The 22903-nt window shown below is 37.7% G+C and overlaps 1 protein-coding gene across 1 annotated transcript in view; it reads left to right on the top strand.

The window, feature by feature from the left end:
• Positions 1–361: 361 nt before the first annotated feature.
• nudt14 (nudix (nucleoside diphosphate linked moiety X)-type motif 14) overlaps positions 362–22903 on the top strand; it is a 40845-nt gene continuing 18303 nt past the window's right edge. Inside the window, exons 1-2 of the mRNA XM_016294277.1 lie at positions 362–899; positions 21835–21878. Coding sequence (XP_016149763.1) covers positions 819–899; positions 21835–21878 — 125 coding nt within the window. The 5' untranslated portion in view covers positions 362–818. The remainder of the gene's footprint in view (positions 900–21834; positions 21879–22903) is intronic.

Below are 22903 nucleotides of genomic sequence, written 5' to 3'. Positions count from 1 at the left end.
ATTCATATATTAAAGTTATTAATATAAAGTTAGCCTATTTCACTTTTTAATTCACTTTTGTGTGAAAAAAAATCCTATTGTTTGGCAGATAAAATGGGTCAAGAAAGAGAAAACAGAAATGTGTATGTGAACGCATATAGGCTAATTAAATCTTTTAGTAGGCCTATATTTTTTTTTACTATTTTTAAAAATAAATAAAAATAAACATTTTAGTGTTACTCTCTGTATAATGTATTATGTACAAAGTGTTTAATTGTGTTGTAATTTTCTCTTTTTCCACAATTATACTACTACTGCATCCTTACATAGGCTATTCCCAAAAGCTAATATGATGGTTGAATACCTTATTTGTCCTGTCGAGGAAGGTGAGGGGTCAGTCATTCAGGCATTTGGGCAGTGTCCGTTTCTTGAAAGATTTACAGAAAAATGATTAAGTAGTAAATGAGTTTTGGCGGTTAATTCAGCGAATCACGCGCTTCCTGAAGTTGGCTCTGAGGTAACGCCTGCACGAGCCAGACACCTGCATTCGCGCGTCAGGCGCGCGCGCGGTAAAGGTGAAAGGGAGTATGCTGAGGCGACAGAGTCCGTAGTTTAACCTTTAAATAAATAAATAAATGAATCACATCATCCTCTCGCAACTATCGCTGACTGGCAGTTTTCTGCACCGCATAGTCCGAACATTACTGCAACGCAAAGACTAAGAGCGTTCTTACGCTGTCCTTCACAGGCTTCCGTAGACATTTCCCCTATTCTCCTCCAGTAGTCTGCGGCTGTGCCATCTGTGGCGAGAAGTACCCGTGGGCAGCTATATCAAAGCCATGGAGCAGATCAATAATATTCAGGTGGTTCCGTGCACCAGCTCTAACTATCTGAGACCGTTTAGGGTGCATTATAACCAGGTGAGTCGCTATAGTTTAATCGCACGGTATCATCTGTCAGTGATGCGGCCGGCAGGGGTGCAGAATTCGGCACAACACCGGTCACACCTCATCATTTTGCTGTCAGCTGCCCAACCCCCATTCATTCTGTCATTGCTTTTATCGACCAGCATTGTGTGTAATGTTTCACATTGAGCATAACATACATTGCGTCGATTTCGTGTAATGTCATCTTAGCTTGACTAGCAAGACGCTATTGAGATATAACGTTAGACAGGAAAGCCACTTTCCCTCGAGCACATGCTTTACATTACAAGCAGCACAGCTGGCTTAGGAAAGCTTTATTAAAAGCCTGATACAGTTGGTAGTACTGGAAACGCGATCTTGGACTGAACATGATGGAGACATGCTAGAACACAAGTTATGTTATTAAATCTATATCTAAACATTTATTTTAATGCTATATATACTTTATATATATGTGTGTGTGAATATAATTTTTAATAATATGAAATGTTAAAATACAATTTGTTAAAAATAAATATAATTATAAGTTTTTAATAATAATAAATAATGCTTTTAATATATATAGATATATACACACGATATAGATAGATAGATAGTAGGGTTATGCGATGTCTACAAATAACGATTCCTAACACCGTGTCTACACCGGACGCGAGCGGCATGGCGCGACAAAACGCTATAGAACCACTGATCTATAATAGAGATTCATTATGTATAGATCTGTCTATAGAACTCATTATAATCAGTGATGCTGTCTACACTGGATGCGGCGCGACACGACAAATCCCAGACAGTAAACTGCTGCCGCGTTCTATTTATGACGTGCTGACAACAAATTTAAAATTATTTTCAATGGTCGCTTTGTCGTGTCCAGTGTAGACAGACTTTAGCTGATGTGGCGCGGAGCGACACGACAACTGTCCCGTCCGGTGTAGACACGGTGTAAGGGTTGCCTGTTACATTACAGTACATAAAATTTCACTTACCACATACACAGAGTAAGGAGAGATGACTGAGGACGATGGCGAATGATTTGCAGATCCTCAGTACCACTGACAAACATATAATCTTGTAACATGTGTGGCAAGTACTGCCACTCCATAGTATAAACAGTAGGGCTGAGTTTTAACACAAGTTTCACAATTCGATTCTCATTCACAAGCTTGCGTTTCGATTTGATTCCCGATTCGATATTGATTATTTTGGATATATATCTGGTACACATGCAACATTTTCTCAAGGAAAAAAAAAAATCTCTTAAAGGTGACATATCATGAAAATCTGACTTTCCCTGGTTTTTAGTGCTATAATCAGGTCCCTGGTGCATCTACCAACCAAGGAAACGTGACAAAGATTAACCCAGTAACTTTGTTTTGGGAAGCCTTTTTCTGCAAGCTTCTGAAAAAACGAGCGCATTTGATTTCGCTCCCTTGGTGATCGCACGATTTCAGCGCATAAACATGATAATCAGAACCAAAACAGATGTTTTTAGCAGATACGAGCTGTAAAGGCGCAGCTCTATTCTGGAAAACCGGGTGGGGAGCAGCAGCTCATTTGCATTTAAAGAGACAGGCACAAAAAACATTGTGTTTCTGCTTCCACTCAAAATAGGCATTTTCAAAAGGATATAATAAATGATCTATGGGGTATTTTGAGCTGAAACTTTACAGACACATTACAGAGACTTATATTACATATTGTAAAAAGGGGCATAATATGTCTCCTTTAACTAATGCTGTAAAATATAGATGAGAGTCAGTTGATACTACATTACTATAACATTGTAGGTTAAAACTGACTGATTTTTTAGGCTATACAACTGCTTAAATTAAAGATTTTATATTCAAAGTTACAATTACATAATAATATTTCTACTTCAATTTTTTTTTTAAATATAAACATTTAAATGGTGGCTATCATAAAAAATATAAATTAAACTTTGAAGAACAGTAAAAGTTATAATGAATATATAATATGGTGCATATATTTAGCAAAATGCCCCTCTCTACAGTTTATTTTTCTGATTAATGAGTTTATGGTCACCAAATATGTTTTTTCTGAGGTAAATGTGACGTTACATAATAGGGCTGTGCGATATTGAAAAAAAATGCGATACCTTGTTAAAAAATGCGATATTCAATATGCAATACGATATTGCTTAAAGTGTGTAAAATCAATTTAAATGATATTTTAAAATATTTAAATTATATAACCAATTTGTTTCACATTCTTTCTTGGAAAATAAAGAATCACTATAATTTCTGAAAGTGACCAGCAGTGTTTTAGCATTACATAAAAAGTAATGTCACAAATCAGAAAATGTAATTTAACATCAATGTGAACATACAAACAAAAAAATTTATGACACTAATTTTATATCATTGTAACTTTGCTTTCCACACACTTTAAGTACTTCTTCATATACCACAGCAAAAACTATATTCTGAGAAAGTTCAAACATGATTAAAGGCAAGTGAACAGTCAGTAAAAAAAAAAAAGTAGTATTCAGGTACAGAAATTTAACAATTGAGTGTAAAATAACACTGCATAGTGTTCACTGTATGAATTACATTTAGATTAATATTTGTTATAGCCGTGTCGTTGTTTTGTTAACATTAGTGATATATTCAGCAGCATGTATTTATAGGCTGCTGTCCCTTTAAATCCGACTGCACGGATCCAGTATAATGATACACATCCGATTTCTTTCTCAGCTGTTTACATTCATTTTTAAACATAACCGACTGCGTTAACGAGAATGATCGTCGAGACGGATACTATTGACATAATTCTGTGTGTATGTGTCTGTTCAAACATTAGGAGGAGATGCGAAAGACGAATCAACTCGGTCTGAAATGCGTCTCTCTGTGTGTGCGCGCGCGCTTTGCACGTGTGCGGCAGAACTGAAGACACGCTGTGCGAGATGCGGCTTGTGCGCCAGCTTCAGGTGTGAGTCAGACAGCAAGACGAGACGGCGAAGAGTTGTTTTCTGCAACTTATTGCACTTAATAATTTTTTAACGTCAAGCAATTCTCTGCTAAATGCGTCGAACTAAAACTTTGACCTTTTGCAACGTTTTGATTTAAGTAGCCTATTATTAAAATTATAATGATATCGCTTGCGATATGCATATTGCGATATTTACATTTGCGATATTTCGATATATCGTGCAGCCCTATTACGTAACATTGTTTACAAGCCGTTATGACGTCTTTGCGCAGCTGAAACACTGATTGAGCGATTACATGAGGCCGGATATGGGTTGTAAAATTGTACTCTTTCTTTCGGATGTTTAGTCATGTTTATTTTGTGCAGAAACTGGTATTAATGTGGAGGAGACGATCAATTCACATGCGCCTCACGCTGCCGCTTTTATTGAACTTTATTTGAGGCGCTACAGCGATCACTCCACAAAACAGCGCCAAAATGGCATTTATTGTTTGAATACTGCAATACAATGGACAGAATTTGAAATCTGAGACTTTGTTTCATATTAAAAGTACCAAAGCACAATGCTTATTGCGATTTATTGGATGGGAGGTGCCCTTCAGTGTTCCGTCCATTAACTGAAAACAGGCTAGAATAATCTATTCTTGGGATTTAAGAATCGATATCGATATTTTTTACCCAGCCCTAATAAACAGAGTACGTGCAGTCGCAAATCTCAAAAGTGAAAATGAAACTAAAAAGCGATTGTGCATTCAAAAGCCAGGTATGCATTCAATGCCAGGTATAATAGCGGCTCCCTGATGCCCGAAATATATATGTAGTATAATTACCCAATGATATAACTGCGAGGAAAAATATTGAAATATATATTTTCCTCCCATCTCGTATTTATTCCCTTTAGGAGTTCCACCTCATTCCACGTCATTTTCTTTTCGAACACGGTATTGGGATGAGGTGGATAGCGGGGGGTATGGGGTGGGATCACGATGCTGGCTCAACATCGTGATGTCTATCAGCCATCGGCGATGGACGATGGCATCGTCTTATCGGCCCAACCCTAATAGATAGATACACACACACACACACACACACACACACACACACACACACGGAGCAAGGCATTATGTATTTTGATAGTCATTATGGGTAAAGGCAATTGATGGGGATATCTCATTATATAAATATAAAATTTAAAGGTGCTGTATGTAGGATTGACACCGAGTGGTTGAACTAGGTATTGCAGTCCAAATTAAAAATATTGGAGGGTTTTTTTTCACCCGGCCCCTCCTCACTTGACGCACACGCAGGTTGCCAGAGTGACGACACCAACAGGAACGAGCGCACTTGACGATGAATGAAAGGAAATACGCTGTGTTTTCCGCCAACTGGCAACCTGGGGTGCCGAAATACAATTGGGTAAACTGGCAGTGGGTAGTTTCACAAATCAAACCAGAGACTGACATTCGGCAGGAACGCACATTTTCAAAGGAGAATAACTGACTGTAGCATTGTTTTTCAGATAAACAAGTATGTTAACTTATCATGTTTATTAAATACCTGCAAACATATTATGGTATTTTTATGCTTTAGTAGAGTCAAAAACTTACATACAGCACCTTTAAATATAAGGATAAATTATTAAAACATTTTTCAAGCAAATGAATTAAGTGGCATCCTTCTCCTCACTAGAATATAATTCTTGGCATAGCAGAATGTTGATAGCAAAACAGTCCTCTGGTAGCTGTGCAGTCGGGTGAACAGGTGTTTTATATCATAGCTGTTACTCTCTATTTCATTGTTGGGTTTAGCATAGCTAGAATGCTACAGTATTGACCAATCAGCCTGCAATGATCATTTTATTTTATTTATTTATTTTTATTTAGATTTGAGAGAGAGTGAGTTTATCAGACTTTTTGTAACATTAGCTTGTAGCTATACATTCAACAAAACTAACCATCACAACACAGGGGGAAAATTACAGAAACACCATAGGACATCACTACAAGGTCATTTTTGTGCATACATTTGAAATATAATTGTAAAATAATATTTTGGGCACTCGCAGTGTCTTTTTGCCGGAAACTGTGTTTACTTTGTTACCCTGGTTTTATTTTCTAACCTATTTTGGTGTTGCATTCCTTTTCTTATTTCTATGAACAGATTAATAGCAAAAAGCCTATGCCAACACATCTGTAGCCCTTGCAATTATAATCAAATAACCTACGGGTATGGTTTAATCTTTTAACCTGTTGGTACTGACCGTTTTTGGCATTCATCCCCATCCTTTTCTGTGAAACCGTGGTAGCAAATATGTCAACACATCCATAGTGTTTTCCTGAATTGACGTCATTTTTCCTTCTGTTGTGCTGGAATTTATTAAATCCTTTGTTTGTTTTTTTTGGAGGGCACCTGTGGGTGTTTCCTCTTTGATTGTTCTCCTTAAGCTGCGTGTTGCATTTTCCTGAGTATAGTAATACTTCCTCCTGCTATCATGTCAGGGAGACGCTGTGTGTTTCTAGGCGAAAGCAAAAGCACTTTATTTGGCCTTCCGAAAGTAGAAGCATTTAGGAATCTTTAAGATTACTTACAACAGAACAGCAATGCATTTTATGGACGACCGTTTTGTGAACCTAGGAGAGGAGGTAATTCTGACTTTGCTATGACAATCTGGCGCTTCTGAATCAGCTACTGTTTTGTTATTAGTTTAAATATTTCCTATTGACTGTTCAAATGCGGAGTTTCGCGCATTGTGTGTGTGTGTGTGAGCGCGCACAGAGAGAGAGAGAGAGACAGCGTCACATCACAGTAGAGTCAGCTGTCTTATCCGCGGCTTGTGTACTGCATCATTACTGTGTCTGTTCCCCTTTCGGGCTTGAACTGATGGTAAAACTAATGACATTATTTACTGTCTTTACATTTATTTTGAAAGATGAAGCTCACGATTATGGTAAGGGGCGTTACATTTCCGACGAATGCTTGCGGTGTTCGGCCAATCACAATGCACTGGGTCAGCTGCCCAATCAGAGCAGACTGCGCTTGTCGGAAGGAGGGGGCTTTGTAGAAAACGAAGCGTTTGAGAGAGGTGGGGCATAGAGGGCCTACAATAATTTACAACAGTAAACCTACAACAGTATTTGAAAAATAATGTGTTTTTTGAACATTAAAGCATGTCAACATATTCTGTTACACCAAATACACAAAATAATGATCTTTAAAAAGCATCACATGACCCCTTTAATGTTTGCCAAGCACCATGCCAACATGCAGTAGATGAAGGCATCTACTTGACAATGATTTCGGTATGTAATTTTTTGTTTAGAATTTTTTTTTTTTTTTAACAGGTGACTAGAGTGTAGGGATGATTATTGGTTCCCAATTTTTTTTGCCTTTGCATTGTGAGACTCTTATTCACAGAGTGTTGATTAAACACTTAAGCATGCATATTTGTTGAAAAAAAAGACAGGATTCTGCCTTGAAATTGATACTGTGGTGGGTCATAGTAATGCACGCCATTTGAATAGATTTTCTTTGTGTTAGAAATACTGCATAGGTCCATTAGAGTGAAAAAAATGTTTAGGCCAGTCAGTTCATAGATACAATTCATGTTAATAATTTCAAAGTGTCGTCAGGATTGCATGTGTATGAATTCAGCAAGTCGATAAGAATAATTAGGCCTTAATTGTCCTGCTTTTCCATTATGAATGATCGTAGGAGGTCTTAAATGCATTAAAAGTGGGCGCTTTAAAGTGCAGGTCAGAAAACACCAGACACATTTTCAGGTGCAGCTGAAGATAAGTGCAATCTATGCACCCTCACCTCCAGCTGCCTCTGTGAAGGAAGTTGAGTTTTTTCAGCACCAGCCGCATCACTGAGTCACAGCGCTTTGCCACCCACACAGCCCTGCTGCCATGTAGCAGTAGACGGTTGCTGCCAATCCATTCCGCCACCTGTACTTTCAAATATTACCACTGCCCAGCACACATCTCACCTTGGCACTATCAATTTTCAGTGACTGTGAGAAAATGTATTTGTGCATTATGGCACTTTCCATCCTGCAAACTGTGTTCTGCTAAACCAACTTGCTCATCCACATATTCAAGTCTCTGTTTAGAAAAAAAATCATTCGTAATGTACCAAGTTAGAAGGTTCCACATATGCAAGTTTTATGCACTGCTTTTCAGTATGCGGGCAAAAGAAAGTTTTGCATGCGAATTCTTCTAAAGTGCGTTATAGTCAAGACAAGCCCATTTGAGTCCAAGTCGAGAACTGAGTACATGCTTAATATATTGGCATCAATGGTTCAATGAAGAACCTTTAACATCCATGGAACCTTTTATTCTACAAAAGGTTTTTTATAGTGGAAAAAGGTTCTCTAGATTATTAAAATGTTCTTTACACTAAGGAAACAAAGTTATTTTAAGCATTGTCTACTATCACATTGCTGCAACACCCCCTTTTGGAGCCTTTATTTTCTTGAGTCAAAACAGAGAACAGAAGATGGTTGAGTCCAATACTGGAAGAGGGTCTAACCGAGTCCAGATGCTCCTGAGTCCATGACAAAACCAAGACCATGAAAATGTGATCTGGTCTCAACACTGGTGCCAAATCCAAGGTTCTGGCATGAAACTCTAGATGGCGCAGTCAGATAGGTCAAACTCAATCTGACATAATGACATCATTATCACATGGCGCAGCTGATTGGTTCTTTTTGTATCTGCAGCTAATGAGCTTGCTGCTCAACATTCAAATACTTGGCTAGTGCTTGCTGTAGCAGTTACAGCACACTTCAGAAACCCTCCACCTTCCCCAGCTCCACCTGTCTATATCTGCTACGAGGAGATTCATGTATGCTATATGGGGATTATTTCATGTTATATGTGTAGCAGCAGTATTTTTTACATGCTCACAGCAGCATGTTGTGGATGTGTTGGCAGTAGCAAGTCGGTACTTTCTCTGCCGTTGCGTAGCAGATCTATTTCCGTCAAGACCATACACATTAAAGGTGCACTAAGTGATTTTTGAAAAATGCTTTTGACCACAGCGTCTGACTGAGTCCCAAAACACACTTGTAGCCAATCAGCAGTAAGGGAGCATGTCTGTTTGAGTGCACAGGACGGATATTAGCAGATCGACTATATATAGAGAGAGAGATGGCAGATAAAAAAGGAAAATATCAGAGAAACAAAACATTAAAAAAAGGGATACGATCAGGCAAGAGGTAGGACCCGCATAAATATCAGAGCAGCTTTCCAGCGGTGGAGATAACTCGTGGAGTGGGAAGGGCTTGAACCGGACGCAGAGGTTGCATTGTTTCTTTTTGATACATGAGTAACGTTGATTTTGCTTCGTTTCACACAACTTATCTGCGTTGGCTTTTGTTTGAATATGCTTGTGTGTCATCTTCATTTGTTTCTGTGATCGTCATTATGCCAGGGTTGTGTACGTACATGTGGGGCGGAGATTTCTTAATAAGGGCGAGGTCCTGTTGGGGTATGAGTGTGTTTGTTTTGGTGCTTTCAAATATCAACATCGTTTGGCAAAAATTGCTTAGTGCACCTTTAACATTGTCATGTACATAACCATGCCAATCCTTCCGAGAGTTGTCATGATAGAAATTCTTTTTGACTGTCCTTTACATGTCATCTGTTATGGCAGGTTTTTCTATAGCAGATTCTTGTATCTCAGGTACAGTAGTCATCCAGTGCTCTCCCATGGGATCCACCTCCAGTGGATTAAGTCGTAATTAATTAGAGTGGTTGGATAATGAAATTTAGCCTGAGCCGGTTTCCAGTGTTGTTCTCGCGCAGAGCCCAGAGTCACTTGGGTCCCGAGAACCAGCAGCTGAGCCAACATGGTCAACTGCTCCAGCTGCCAGGCTACTGCTTTAGCAGCAGGGGTCTTGGCTAGGAAAGGGGGGTATCAAAGGAGAGTGTATTGGGGAGAGGAGGGGTGTTGGATTAAAGCAGGGGTTGGTGGGCAGACAACAGTGTGCACTGGGTGGGGAAGAACAGATGAGGAACAATAGGGGCAGGGACGCTGGAGTGAGCAGAAGGGTGAGGAGGCCATGGGAAACGTGTGGCGGCCATCGCCCCAGCACCAGGCCACTGGGCGCGCTCAATAGACACAGGAAATGGGATTTACATGAGGCAGATGTGCGCAAGAGAGGTAATGAATGCATTAGAGCCCAATGAGCAAGAAAAAGGTGAGAGTGAGAGTGACCTTTTCATGCTTCCCATGAAAGCTGTTAACCCTACTCTCTGTGTAGACCACCTCTCTTTGACAGCTTTACAGAAACCAGGAAATGGGATTTACATGAGGCAGATGTGCGCAAGAGAGGTAATGAATGCATTAGAGCCCAATGAGCAAGAAAAAGGTGAGAGTGACCAATGTGCGCTTCCCATGAAAGCTGTTAACCCTACTCTCTGTGTAGACCACCTCTCTTTGACAGCTTTACAGAAATGCTCTAAAACAATGAGAGCACAAGCAAATGAAAAGAGAAAGAAAGGCTATTGAGCCTTAAGTACTCTTTGTCACCCAAGGCTGGCCTGTCATCTTGCATTGCGTGGTAAGTGTGTCGCAGTGAAGCTTACTACTTATCCACTGTTTCCAAACCCATAACACAACTGATGACAGGACACTGTCACTTTCCCAAGATTGTGAGGCCCTATATCACCATTGACATCCTCTCTCTTACAGATGTTGGTTTTGTATGGTGAGAATCTGGAAGTGACTGCACCCAAGAACATTTTCCCACTGCATGGCATAGCCACAATCTTGTGGCTAGAGGTTTTCAGCCGCAATTCAGGGCATTGTATTTATGACCTGTATATAATTTCCCTGTGAGATTGTGGATTGTTCATAGGAACAATGATGTGTGGTGCTTTGAAAAGTTCATAAATCACTAGCATAGTGGAAATTATAATGTACGCTGCTGTGTTCCTTTAGAGTCGTTTTCTGGTGCTTGTTTTTCCCTAGTGAAAGCAAAGTTACAAAGTGTTACAAGTTTTTTTTTAATAAAAAAATACATAAATTCAATTCATACAGACAATGACTTTAATACATTGCTTTTATTAAAAGCAGGTTTTGGAATTCTGAATAAAAAAATTAATTAACATTTTTAGATGTTCTGATGATTATAAAAACCATGAGGAAAAAGACTAAAAACAAGAAAAAGAAACTTGTCAAGTAATTTGGCATAGTCTATTTTTTAACAAAAAATAAATAAATAAAAAAAATAAAACATTTTTTTAAGAAAATTTTATTTTTTTTGCAAAAAATCATAGGTTTTTTTGTTAAGCACCAGTAGTATGTTGGGCTGTTGTTCAGGTTCTAGAAGCAAATGAACGGTTAAGTGCAGTAAACAAGAATGTGATTTAAAAATCATGACTCCTTTATGACTCATTATCCCTTGTATTTCACACCAACACACCCTACCGGATCCGGACATCATCTTTCTTACTATGAATACCAGCAGGGCTTGGCACATGATATCCTGGTGGGAATAATGTGCGATGAAGGCTTTAAATCTTGGGAAGTTGAACAGCACATGGTGGGAATTAAAGGCCTTGATTGTAAATGGCAGTGTGACGGCAATTGAATTCTCAGCAGCTGTCGGGGTCACAGCATTATGAACTGCAAGCTGATGATAATTAGACTTTAAGCATGCAAAAGAACAAGGCCTTTCGCTCCTCCCTATTCACTCATAAGCCTTTATTGTGAGTAGGACCAAGGGGGCACAATAATTTCAAGGCCCTGCATCTCCTTCCACTCCCTGTAATCTGTGTTGTAATCCATGTCATAGGAACAATGATGTGTGGTGCTTTGAAAAGTTCATAAATCACTAGCATAGTGGAAAATATAATGTACGCTGCTGTGTTCCTTTAGAGTCGTTTTCTGGTGCTTGTTTTTCCCTAGTGAAAGCAAAGTTACAAAGTGTTACAAGTTTTTTTTAAATAAAAAAATACATAAATTCAATTCATACAGACAATGACTTTAATACATTGCTTTTATTAAAAGCAGGTTTTGGAATTCTGAATAAAAAAATTAATTAACATTTTTAAATGTTCTGATGATTATAAAAACCATGAGGAAAAAGACTAAAAACAAGAAAAAGAAACTTGTCAAGTAATTTGGCATAGTCTATTTTTTAACAAAAAATAAATAAATTAAAAAAAAAAACATTTTTTAAAGAAAATTTTATTTTTTTTGCAAAAAATCATAGGTTTTTTTTGGTGGGAATTAAAGGCCTTGATTGTAAATGGCAGTGTGACGGCAATTGAATTCTCAGCAGCTGTCGGGGTCACAGCATTATGAACTGCAAGCTGATGATAATTAGACTTTAAGCATGCAAAAGAACAAGGCCTTTCGCTCCTCCCTATTCACTCATAAGCCTTTATTGTGAGTAGGACCAAGGGGGCACAATAATTTCAAGGCCCTGCATCTCCTTCCACTCCCTGTAATCTGTGTTGTAATCCATGTCACTTGTGATTCCCAAAGTCCCAAAAGGCTTTTCTTGTTGACTTAGAGAGTGGCCCTGACAATGAGGGACCCCCACCATCTGTGTACAAGACCAGGGACCCCAAACACGCTCAGCCACACAGAAAAGACCTGTAGGGGGCAAACCATAAAAGCGGCAAGAACCTCACCAGGGCTTCTGAAGGCAATAAAATTGAATGATGGATTAAAAATATTTCTAGTGGACACTGTTTTTTCTCTTTAAAGCGATACTTCACCCAAAAAATGAAAATTCAGTCATTATTTACTCAGTCTGGTGTCATTTTAATGTCTCCTTCTGTGTTTTTCAGACCACAAAAGGAGAACATTTAAAAATAAAAGTCTGTGAATAGTGACCAGTGTCAAGCTTTAATAGAAAAGATGCAAAAGTGTCATGGAACCTGATGGTTGTTGATTCAAAATCTGGCTAGAACCCAGACAGATGTTGACTTAACGTTGTACGTTATGATGTACTTCCTTGTACTACAACATACTTTACCATGAAAACCAAGTGGTGCAGCCAAATGTGTACCACATTTCTCTTGTGAAGTGAAGCCTATAGCCCTCCACTAAACCAGAATTTCTTGTACAACAGAATCATGTATTCAACAGAGTCATTTGACCTTGGGTTCAACTGTATACATTATGAGCCAGGAGTCTTTATTCTTTATGTACCTGGATTTAAGTCACATAATATACAGTTTTATATATACTATTATATGCTATTAACTACTATACTCATGTAAATAATGTAGAAGTAGATTGGTAATTGTTAGTTCATAGCTATGTTAGATTTTTTTTGCTTTGGTGTCATTATTAAAAAAATAATTTTCTGTAAATCATCTTGTGATGACCTCCAAAAAGATGCAAAAGTGTCATGGAACCTGATGGTTGTTGATTCAAAATCTGGCTAGAACCCAGACAGATGTTGACTTAACGTTGTACGTTATGATGTACTTCCTTGTACTACAACATACTTTACCATGAAAACCAAGTGGTGCAGCCAAATGTGTACCACATTTCTCTTGTGAAGTGAAGCCTATAGCCCTCCACTAAACCAGAATTTCTTGTACAACAGAATCATGTATTCAACAGAGTCATTTGACCTTGGGTTCAACTGTATACATTATGAGCCAGGAGTCTTTATTCTTTATGTACCTGGATTTAAGTCACATAATATACAGTTTTATATATACTATTATATGCTATTAACTACTATACTCATGTAAATAATGTAAAAGTAGATTGGTAATTGTTAGTTCATAGCTATGTTAGATTTTTTTGCTTTGGTGTCATTATTAAAAAAATAATTTTCTGTAAATCATCTTGTGATGACCTCCTACAAAGTGTTTGATTTAAAAACAACTACCTTTAATGCATTTAACAGCCATAAGTTTAGTGGTAGTTGAATTTATGAGTTAGGACATTGTCTGGTTCTACAGGATCCATTCCTGCAGAGCAACTCTCTGAAATCTGATTTCACTTTCTCCGTTTAGATGAGATGCTTTCCAGAATTTCATTAAGCAACATCAAAAACTTACACTGATGAATAAATTAAATTACTCTTAAAAAGTATTTTATTGCAAAATACTTTTCCATTCTAATGGAATATTGCTCCCAGTTGCCTGTATGTTTACAGTAAATGCGTCTTCTCAACATACGTTGACATCTGTGTACCTGCCTCAATCTGTTGCTTATATCTCTCATGGTTTGTAAAGGCTTGTGGTGTTTACATGCTGTTCAACTGCAGAGTTTATCTGCAGATGAGATTGTGAGCATTTGGTCCACCACTTTGAAATCAAGGCCATTTTTAGTATCACTTCTACAGTGTGGTGGCATGAATTTAAGAAACTGTATTGAGATTGATAGATTTTATAAATCAGGTAGTCAGATTTCTTTTTTCATTAAGACCTTCTTATTATGACTCTTTTTATTAATGGTTTTACACTATTGCAATTGAATCAATTTGTGAAATCAGTAGTCAGCCATTACTGATAAAGTGCCATCTAGTAGAAACAGCCCCCATAAAACTGTTCGCGATGATGCAGGATGCTGGCTCCATGTGATTAGTCACGTTTACTGTTGACCGTTGGCTGGCCCAACAGGCTTATCCCTGATTTTAAGTGTTTTTTTTGGGGGGGGACATCAAACTTCAGGATGTCATGGCAGTGGTTATAGACAATAGACCTGGTGTATGTGGTATGTGAATGTGCATCGTTTTCTGTTGAGCAACAAACATTAACTCTAATCTGTTGTACCTTCATCTTAAAGCCCTTACTCTTTGCTCTTGTGTCTTTTTCTACCCTGTAAGAGCTAATGCTCAATTTGAAGTACTTTCGTTTTTTTTGGGCTTGTCTTTGAGGTGCATGAACTTGCATAGCCTCTCCCTCTCTGTGCTCTTTCAAGTTGCTGGTGATGGTTGGGTTAATACTGGTGTTCAGACAAAGACTAAGGGTTTGCGTTCATGGAATGCAAATGTTCAAGCTTCTCAGTAAACTGCGGGTCGTCTCTGCTTCAGATACTGTAGTTGGCATCATCCCTTATGAACCAAAGAAATGCTCAGATAATAGTAGCATAAAGACTTTCATTTGACAGTCTAAAACTCTGCACGCTACATCCCCCTCCACTCTTTAACGTACCCACTTTCGCCTCCACAAGTATGTACTCAAGTATACACTTGCCATGCAAAGGCACTTTTTATCCCCACTTGTCTGACCCTGCGGGAAAGATTGAAGAGTTTAGCACCTACACAAAAATGTTTGGATCACTGTGACATGATTAGGGAAGCGGGCACAGACCTCTTCCCTGACCCAGGTGTTTTTATAACACTTTTAGAGAAGTGAACAGCATCTCTTCTGCAGTGTATAAGTCCAAAGTTTTCAAATATTGTTTTAAAAATTTAATAAAACTTTAATTATTTTCTTTGCTGAAAAGTCTTGTTTTTACAACATTTACCAAAACGTAATTGTTTTAGGAGGTTTTTTCATGGTCATGGAAAACCTAGGAATAATTGGAAAGTCATGAAAATTCTGAGAAAATTTCAGTAGTGAATATACATTTTGCTAGTTAGTGTACAGTTTGCTTCAAAATATTTAATCAGCTAGATATCTTGCTTGCAAGTGTCATCTGATTGTGAGTCAATCAGTATGTCAATTAAACCAGTTTACAGATCAGTCTAAATTAGGGCTGTAATCAGTCGATTATTCTGACGATTAATTGAGTAATCTGATCTAGTGTTGTCAAAAGTACTGACCGTGATACCATTTGGTACTGAAATGTTAAAAACGTCTATTTCCCGCTAACATTTGAGCGCTGTTGAGTAGGTTCTTTAACAGTGCTGAATGGTCATTGAGCATATTTACATGCATGCCAGTAAGCTGATAACTCACAAATAACCAGTTTTCCCCGTTTACATGCACATCAGTAACCTAACAACGCAAGTAAGCTGCGTTTACATGACTTCATTAATAAATCAGGTTATTTCCCTGTAGTGACGTCAAAATATAATCTTTTGCGTATCTGACTCTGAGTATTCCATACATTTGTCAGTTGTGATGTTAAATTAAGCTTGCAACATGTCAACTTGCAACATGTCGAGAAACTTACAGCTCATATATTATCCTCTCATGCAGTTATAAATGCAGCATTGTGACTGAACCACTTCTGCTTCTGCTGCACGAGATGAGAACACATTTGTATCATTTTCTGAGTCATGAAAAAGTCTGCTTTTGTGATATATTTCCTTCTTTCTTTACTGCAAGACGTTTCCTCGGTCTAGATGCGCTTAAATCTGCACTAACGATGCGTTCCTGTCACGTATCACACATGCGCACTTCAATAAGCCGACAGAAAGCGGGTTATTGCGTTTACAGTGCCTTGCAATTTTATTGCTATATAAAAAAAAATTTGCTGCCTTATGTTAAACTGCTTTAAATTAATTTTTTTTCCATATCAATCTACACTCCACACACCATACTGACAAAGCAAAAACAGAATTGTCACAACTTCGTAAATGTATTAAAAATTAAAAAAACTGAAATAACTACATTGCATAGGTATTCATACCCATACATATTAAATAACTACATATTTAGCTGAAGCACCTTTACAGTCTCAAGTCTTTTTTGTTTGATGCGACAAGCTTTTCTCCTCAGCATTTGGCAATTATCTGCCATTCTTCGCCTCGCCTCTTCATCTCTCAAGCTCCGTCAGCTTGGATGGGGGCAGATGCACATTTTCAGGTTTCTCCAGAAATATTTGACTGGGTTCAAGCTCAGGCTCTGTCTGGGCCACTCAAGGACATTCACAGAGTTGTCTATAATTGACTCTTTCTGTATGCTTAGGGTCAATTTCCTGTTGGAAGGTGAACCTTCTGCTCAGTCTGAGGATCTGAATGCTCTGGACTGGGTTTTCATTAATGTGATCTCAATATTTTGGTGCATTGAGCTTTTCTTCTACTCTGATGAGTCCCTCAGTCCCTGCCGCTGAAAAACAGCCCCACAGCATGAGGCTGCTACCAGCACACTTTACTTTTGGGATTGTACTCTGCAGGTGATGAGCATTGCCTGGTTTCCTTCAAACATGATGCTTGGAATTGAGGTTCATCAGACCAGATAATATCGTTTCTCACAGTCTGAGGGTCCTTTAGGTGCTTTTTTCAAATTCAAAGTTTGTTTTCATGTGTCTACACTGAAGAGAGGATTGAATCTTGCTACACCGCCATAAAGCACAGATCGGTGGAGTGTTGCAGTGATGTTTGTCCTTCTGTAGATTTCTCCCATCTGCATATATGATCATGGAGCTCAACTAGAATGATCATCAGCTTCTTGTTCACCACTCTAAACAAAGCCCTTCTCCATCAATTGCTCAGTTTGGCCAGGAGACCAGCTCTAGGAAGAGTCCTGGTTGTTTCAGACTTCTTCCATTAAGGGTAACAGAGACTACATGCTTCTATAAACTTTCAATGAAGCAGATTTTTTTTCTGAACTCTTCCCTAGATGTGTGGCTTGATGCAAACCTGTTTCTGAGCTCTACAGGCAGTTCTTTTGATCTCAGGGCTTGGTTTTTGCTCTGATATGCATTATCAGCTGTTAGACCTTTAATTAAGACATGTGCCTTTCCAAATTATACCCGTTCAATTGAATTTGCCACAGGTTAACGTCACTTGAAGTGTAGTGACATCTACAAGCAATATGAATGCTCCTGAGCTAAATTTCAACTGTCCCAGATAAGGGCATGAATACTTATGCAATGGAATCATTTAAGTTTTTTATTTTTAATACATTTACAAAGATGTTAAAAACCAGTTTTTTGCTTTACCATTATGGTGTATGGAGTGTAGATTGATATGGAGAAAAAAGTAATTTAAAGCAGTTTAACATAAGGCAGCAACATAACAAAATGTGAAAAAAAAGAATACTTTTGCAAGGCACTGTACATACAGTGCGAAATCGGAGTAAGAGCATAGGCGGAGGGTGAACCAACTCCAGGGTAAGGCTGAAAGCAGCCAAATGTATTAAACATCATAAACCTGTCTTTTTAGGCAAGAACCAGACATGAGTGTCATGTAGGCTAAACATTTTTTTAATGGGACTGAAATAGTATTTAATGTGATTTACAATTTAATAAAAAAGTTAGAAATTGATAATTATATAACATTTCCTTTCCACGTTATTCAAACAGCGAATAAATTATATATAGAAAGTGACATCACTAACATTGATCTATCGTGAGTTTAAGCACTCAAAAAAATAAAGTGATGTGACATGTGGCCAAGTATACCCATACTAGGACCCATACTAGGAATTAGTGCTCTGCATTTAACCCATCCAAAGTGCACACACACAGCAGTGAACACACACACACACACCGTGAACACACACCCGGAGCAGTGGGCAGCCATTTTTATGCTGCGGCGCCCGGGGAGCAGTTGGGGGTTCGGTGCCTTGCTCAAGGGCACCTCAGTCGTGGTATTGAAGGTGGGAGAGAGCGCTGTACATTCACTGCCCCCACCTACAATCCCTGCTGGTACGAGACTCGAACCCACAACCTTTGGGTTACGAGTCCGACTCTCTAACCATTAGGCCACGACCCAACTATAAAACTATAGTTAAAATCACTGAAGCTGTATACACTGAGAAATGAATCTCTTACTTACGTTGTACCTACATCTGCGCTTTGTTGTTTATGATGAGAGAATTCGCAAGAGTCTGGAATTCAGGCAGCGAACACATGCGCTCAACAAAACTGATCTGTTTCAACGATGACTCATTTGAACGCCTCTGATTGGCCATTGCATTCCTAAGCTCAACAGAATTGTGTGTGATTGGTTAAAATGCGTAACACTGTAAAAACGCCTAAAATGAAATGCGGTGCAACATGAGCAGATCTTAGTTTAATGCTGCAATCGACACTGTCTATTCATATTCACTTTGTTAGCAACAGACGTAATAGATTTAATTCATTTGTGCTGGGGCATTTTTGTCTAATTTAGTGCCATTTTTGCCCCAAGTCCACGTGGCCAGGGGAAGGCTAAGCCTTCCCCAGCCTTACACACGCTCCGCCTATGAGTAAGAGGCAAAAAACGACCTGTTTTACTACCTGGTTTATGCTTACGCTGTTTATGACCTTACTCCGATAAAAGAAAACGGGTTACCACGTTTACATGACCAAGTGCGTTTTCGCAAACTCAGAGTGGAGTCAGTAAAAAAGCAAACTCAGAAACTTTTATTTTGAACTCGTGTTGAACAGTTAGCATATTTAGAAAGATTCTCCTGTGTTGGCGTAGGTTTATAAATTATTTACATTATAAATCTGATAAAATGATACACATTGTTCTCAGATTAACGTTTTAAGCAACTCATGTAAATGCCAACTGTTTGTGTGGAGCAGCATTTACTGTGAACGGAGTCGCTCTGAGATGCACGTAACCTACACACATATAAATAAATGGCATATTAAACTGGAAGCTTGTATTTATTTAAAGGGGTCATATGATGCGATTTCAAGTTTTCCTTTCTCTTTGGAGTGTTACAAGCTGTTCGTTAATAGATAAGATCCCTAAAGTTGCAAAGACTAAAGTCTCAAACCCAAAGAGACATTCTTTATAAAAGTTAAGACTTGTCCATGCCCTCCTAAAACGCCTCGTTCTAACACGCCCCCACATGTCTACGTCACCCAAATGTTCACGCAAAGAAAGAAGGCGTAACTTTGATTCTCGCTGTAGTATTGTTGCCGCCGCAGCCATGTCGTGAAGACGCTGTGTGTTTCATTGCGAAAGCGAAATTACTTTGTTTAGCCTTCCAAAAGAGGACACGACTAGAAATCAGTGGTTAAGTTGTATTTACAACACTGTTCCAGAACACTTCAACCCAAATATTCAGATGTGCATTTTATGGAGGACTGTTTCCTGATCCTGGTAGAGTAGACTACAATGCCGGCTGTTCTGACTCACGGTCTGTAAGTACGTTTTCATATTTAAAGAATTTGCCACTGATGATTCAAACACGAGTTTTGAGCAGTGTAGAGTAGCGCTTGTTGTTTGTCATTTCTCCGATCACAAATGCAGACATGGTTTTATGTTTACGCGGCACGATGCTATGTAACGCAACGCGTAAAAAGACAGTATAAGTCATTATAATCCGTAATTATGTCCCCACTGGATGCAACAAATGCCTCATTTATAATGGGTTTTACTTGTTTTGTCTTGTTGCTCCGGGACACGGCATCACAGTATGGTGAGGGGCGTAACATTTCTGTCACACGCTTGAGGTATTCGGCCAATCACAATGCACTGGATAGCTGGCCAATCAGAGCACACCTCGCTTTTCAGACCGATGAGCTTTGTAAAAAATCGAAGCGTTTCAGAAAGGCGGGGCATAGAGGAGAAACAATAATGCACAGTATGTGGAAAATAATGTGTTTTTTAACCTTAAACCGCATAAACATTTCATTACACCAAATACACAAAATAATGTTCATTTTAGCAACATCATATGACCCCTTTAATTGAGTCACAGCCTTTGTGAATTCACAATTGCACTATGTTTTATTATGATTTTTAAATTGTTTTAATATTTTGTGCAGCCTTAGAAAATGGTCTAATAATGCTTTTCATGGATACTCATCCATGGAGTGCACCACGTATGTTATTTTGCCTGTTAATCGGCGGGCAAAATGCAATCGAGGATTTTTTGTAATAGAGTACTCAAATTTAATTGAGGAAACGTGACAGCCCTAGTCTAAATGATTCATTATAGAAAATCTGAATTACTAAATTTTAAACAATCACCAATGATTGGAAATTCATTAGTCAAAAGGATGCTGTTTTTTTTGGATGCATTTCTTTCATGTTGCAAAGCAGCAGATTCTTGAGTATGAAGATTACAAAGACCCTTTCAAGCATTTAACTAGCTGCTCTTGGATTAATGGAGCAGATCTGACACCATACAGAGCAACAAGACTGAAGTTTGTTCCGCTCTCTCAGTCTTCCCTCCAAAACAGCCACGTTTTGGAGCCAAAAGATACAGGTCATTAGCACGAATAATGTGTTTTTTGAACATTAAAGCATGTCAACATATTCTGTTACACCAAATACACAAAATAATGATCTTTAAAAAAGCATCATATGACCCCTTTAAAACGTAAAACAGTACCCAGATTAAGATTTAACTTCTACTGTTAATAAGATTTTGGTAGGCTACTATTAGATGGATGTCCAAATTCAGATGGGCTCCCTGTTTTTTTTTTTTTAATGGTATATCAAAAAGTGTATATTTTCAAAATGTGATTGTTGATACATTTTTCCAGTTTTTACCATACTTTCAAAACAAAAATTAAAATAGAAAATAATTGAAGACAAAATGTGTTTTACTGAGAAAAAACAAGATTTGGTTTTTAAAAAGCCTTTTTCCAAAAGGTACATCTGGAAAAAGGGGCGTCGTCTTATAATTAGGGTTGTCTTATATTTGGGCCAATATGGTATTATTATTGAACAACTTTTTATCCCTTTCATTAAACTTTGCATTAATGAAAGATTTGTGACTAACTGCTTTTTATATAATTTTAGGATGGATGACATATGTAGTTGCTAAGCAACTACTGTAGCATTTATATTTGCTCTGTTCAAAACATCAGCCCAGCTACCTCTTTTAACCTTGGAAATTTAAACATTCTCTTGATAGAAGTTACAGACAAAAAAAAAATCAGTATTTAATGTTTTAAATGAAACCTTCAAAAATCTTTTCATGGGCCACTTTTCCAATGGAACTAAGATTTCTTTACAGGTCATCTTTGGACATGGATTTTAAAAGTTTACAATAGTTTGGTTACTTTTTTTTTAAGCCACTTTCAATGCAATGATTAAGGCTTAGAAAAATCTACAGTTTTAAATATTCAGACTGTCTGTCTCAGTTGTTTTTTTACATCTTTACCTGAACTGTGTTATTTTAGAAATTATATGATATTTTAATTGTGCTTTTTTTCACAGAATGGGACAAAGAAGTCCTGGGACTTTATGCAAACCCATGATAGGTGAGGATGCGTCTTACTGTTTGTTTGTTTGTTTTTTAAACAAGATAATTTTACAAGTAAACCCTCTCTGACTTATTTTGAATATAATTTCTTTGGTTACTGTGTTTTACTGTATATCTTTCCTTTTGGAGTGTTCACTGTAAAAAAAACTAAAACAACAAAAAACAGTAACATTTACGGTAAAATACCGGCAACTGTGGTTGCCCGAACTTTACCGAAAAAAATATGGTAGCAACATTTTAGGTTTTACAGACTTAACTTAAATTCACAGTAAAAAATCAAAACAAAAACAAACATATTTCATTAACTGATATAATGTTAATATACCAACCTATTGAAGTACTAATATCTGTTTTGTACCATTGCAATACACTGATAACCACCTAAAATAGGTGGTGATGAGGAAGTCATACCTGTTATGATAGTATTATTGACTGAGATAGTCAATAATAATAATTCATTTAAATGCAGCCGGTACCCCGGAAACCCTGTAAACAAAGCAGCTGCACTACTTTCTGTTTCTGAAGCGTGTTTAAATTATTTAAACAGCCATTTAGATTTGTGTATTTGCTAGGATGTTCATCACTGCGCCAAATACTTAAGTATTTAGATTTAATAGGCTATTTATTTTCAAACTTTTTTTACATTTTAATCTGGACTACAACATGCCCTAGATATTGTTTTAAAGTGTTTTGATTCTTTATTCTTCGGTCACACTTTACATTAGGGCTTCATTAGTTAACATTAGTTAATTCATTAGTTAACATAAACTGCCAATGAAAAATTCTTCTGAGCATTCATTAATCTTAGGTATTCCAATATTTAATAACACGTTGTTAAAATCGAAAGTTGCAACTGTGTTATTTAATAAGCTAACATGAACTAAGACTTGTATTTTTTCACAAAGATTAATAAATTCTGTAGCAAATGTTGCTATTGCTCATTGTGAATGTTAATGCATTAACTAAGGTTAACTAATGAGGTCTTATTGTAAAGTGATACCTATTGGTCTTTATAGTTCTTTT

This window comes from Sinocyclocheilus grahami, unplaced genomic scaffold (genome assembly GCF_001515645.1).
Source record: "Sinocyclocheilus grahami isolate Dianchi unplaced genomic scaffold, SAMN03320097.WGS_v1.1 scaffold314.1, whole genome shotgun sequence".
In the NCBI taxonomy this organism is placed as follows: Eukaryota; Metazoa; Chordata; class Actinopteri; order Cypriniformes; family Cyprinidae; genus Sinocyclocheilus; species Sinocyclocheilus grahami.
This window is presented reverse-complemented; position numbering and strand designations above follow the sequence as displayed.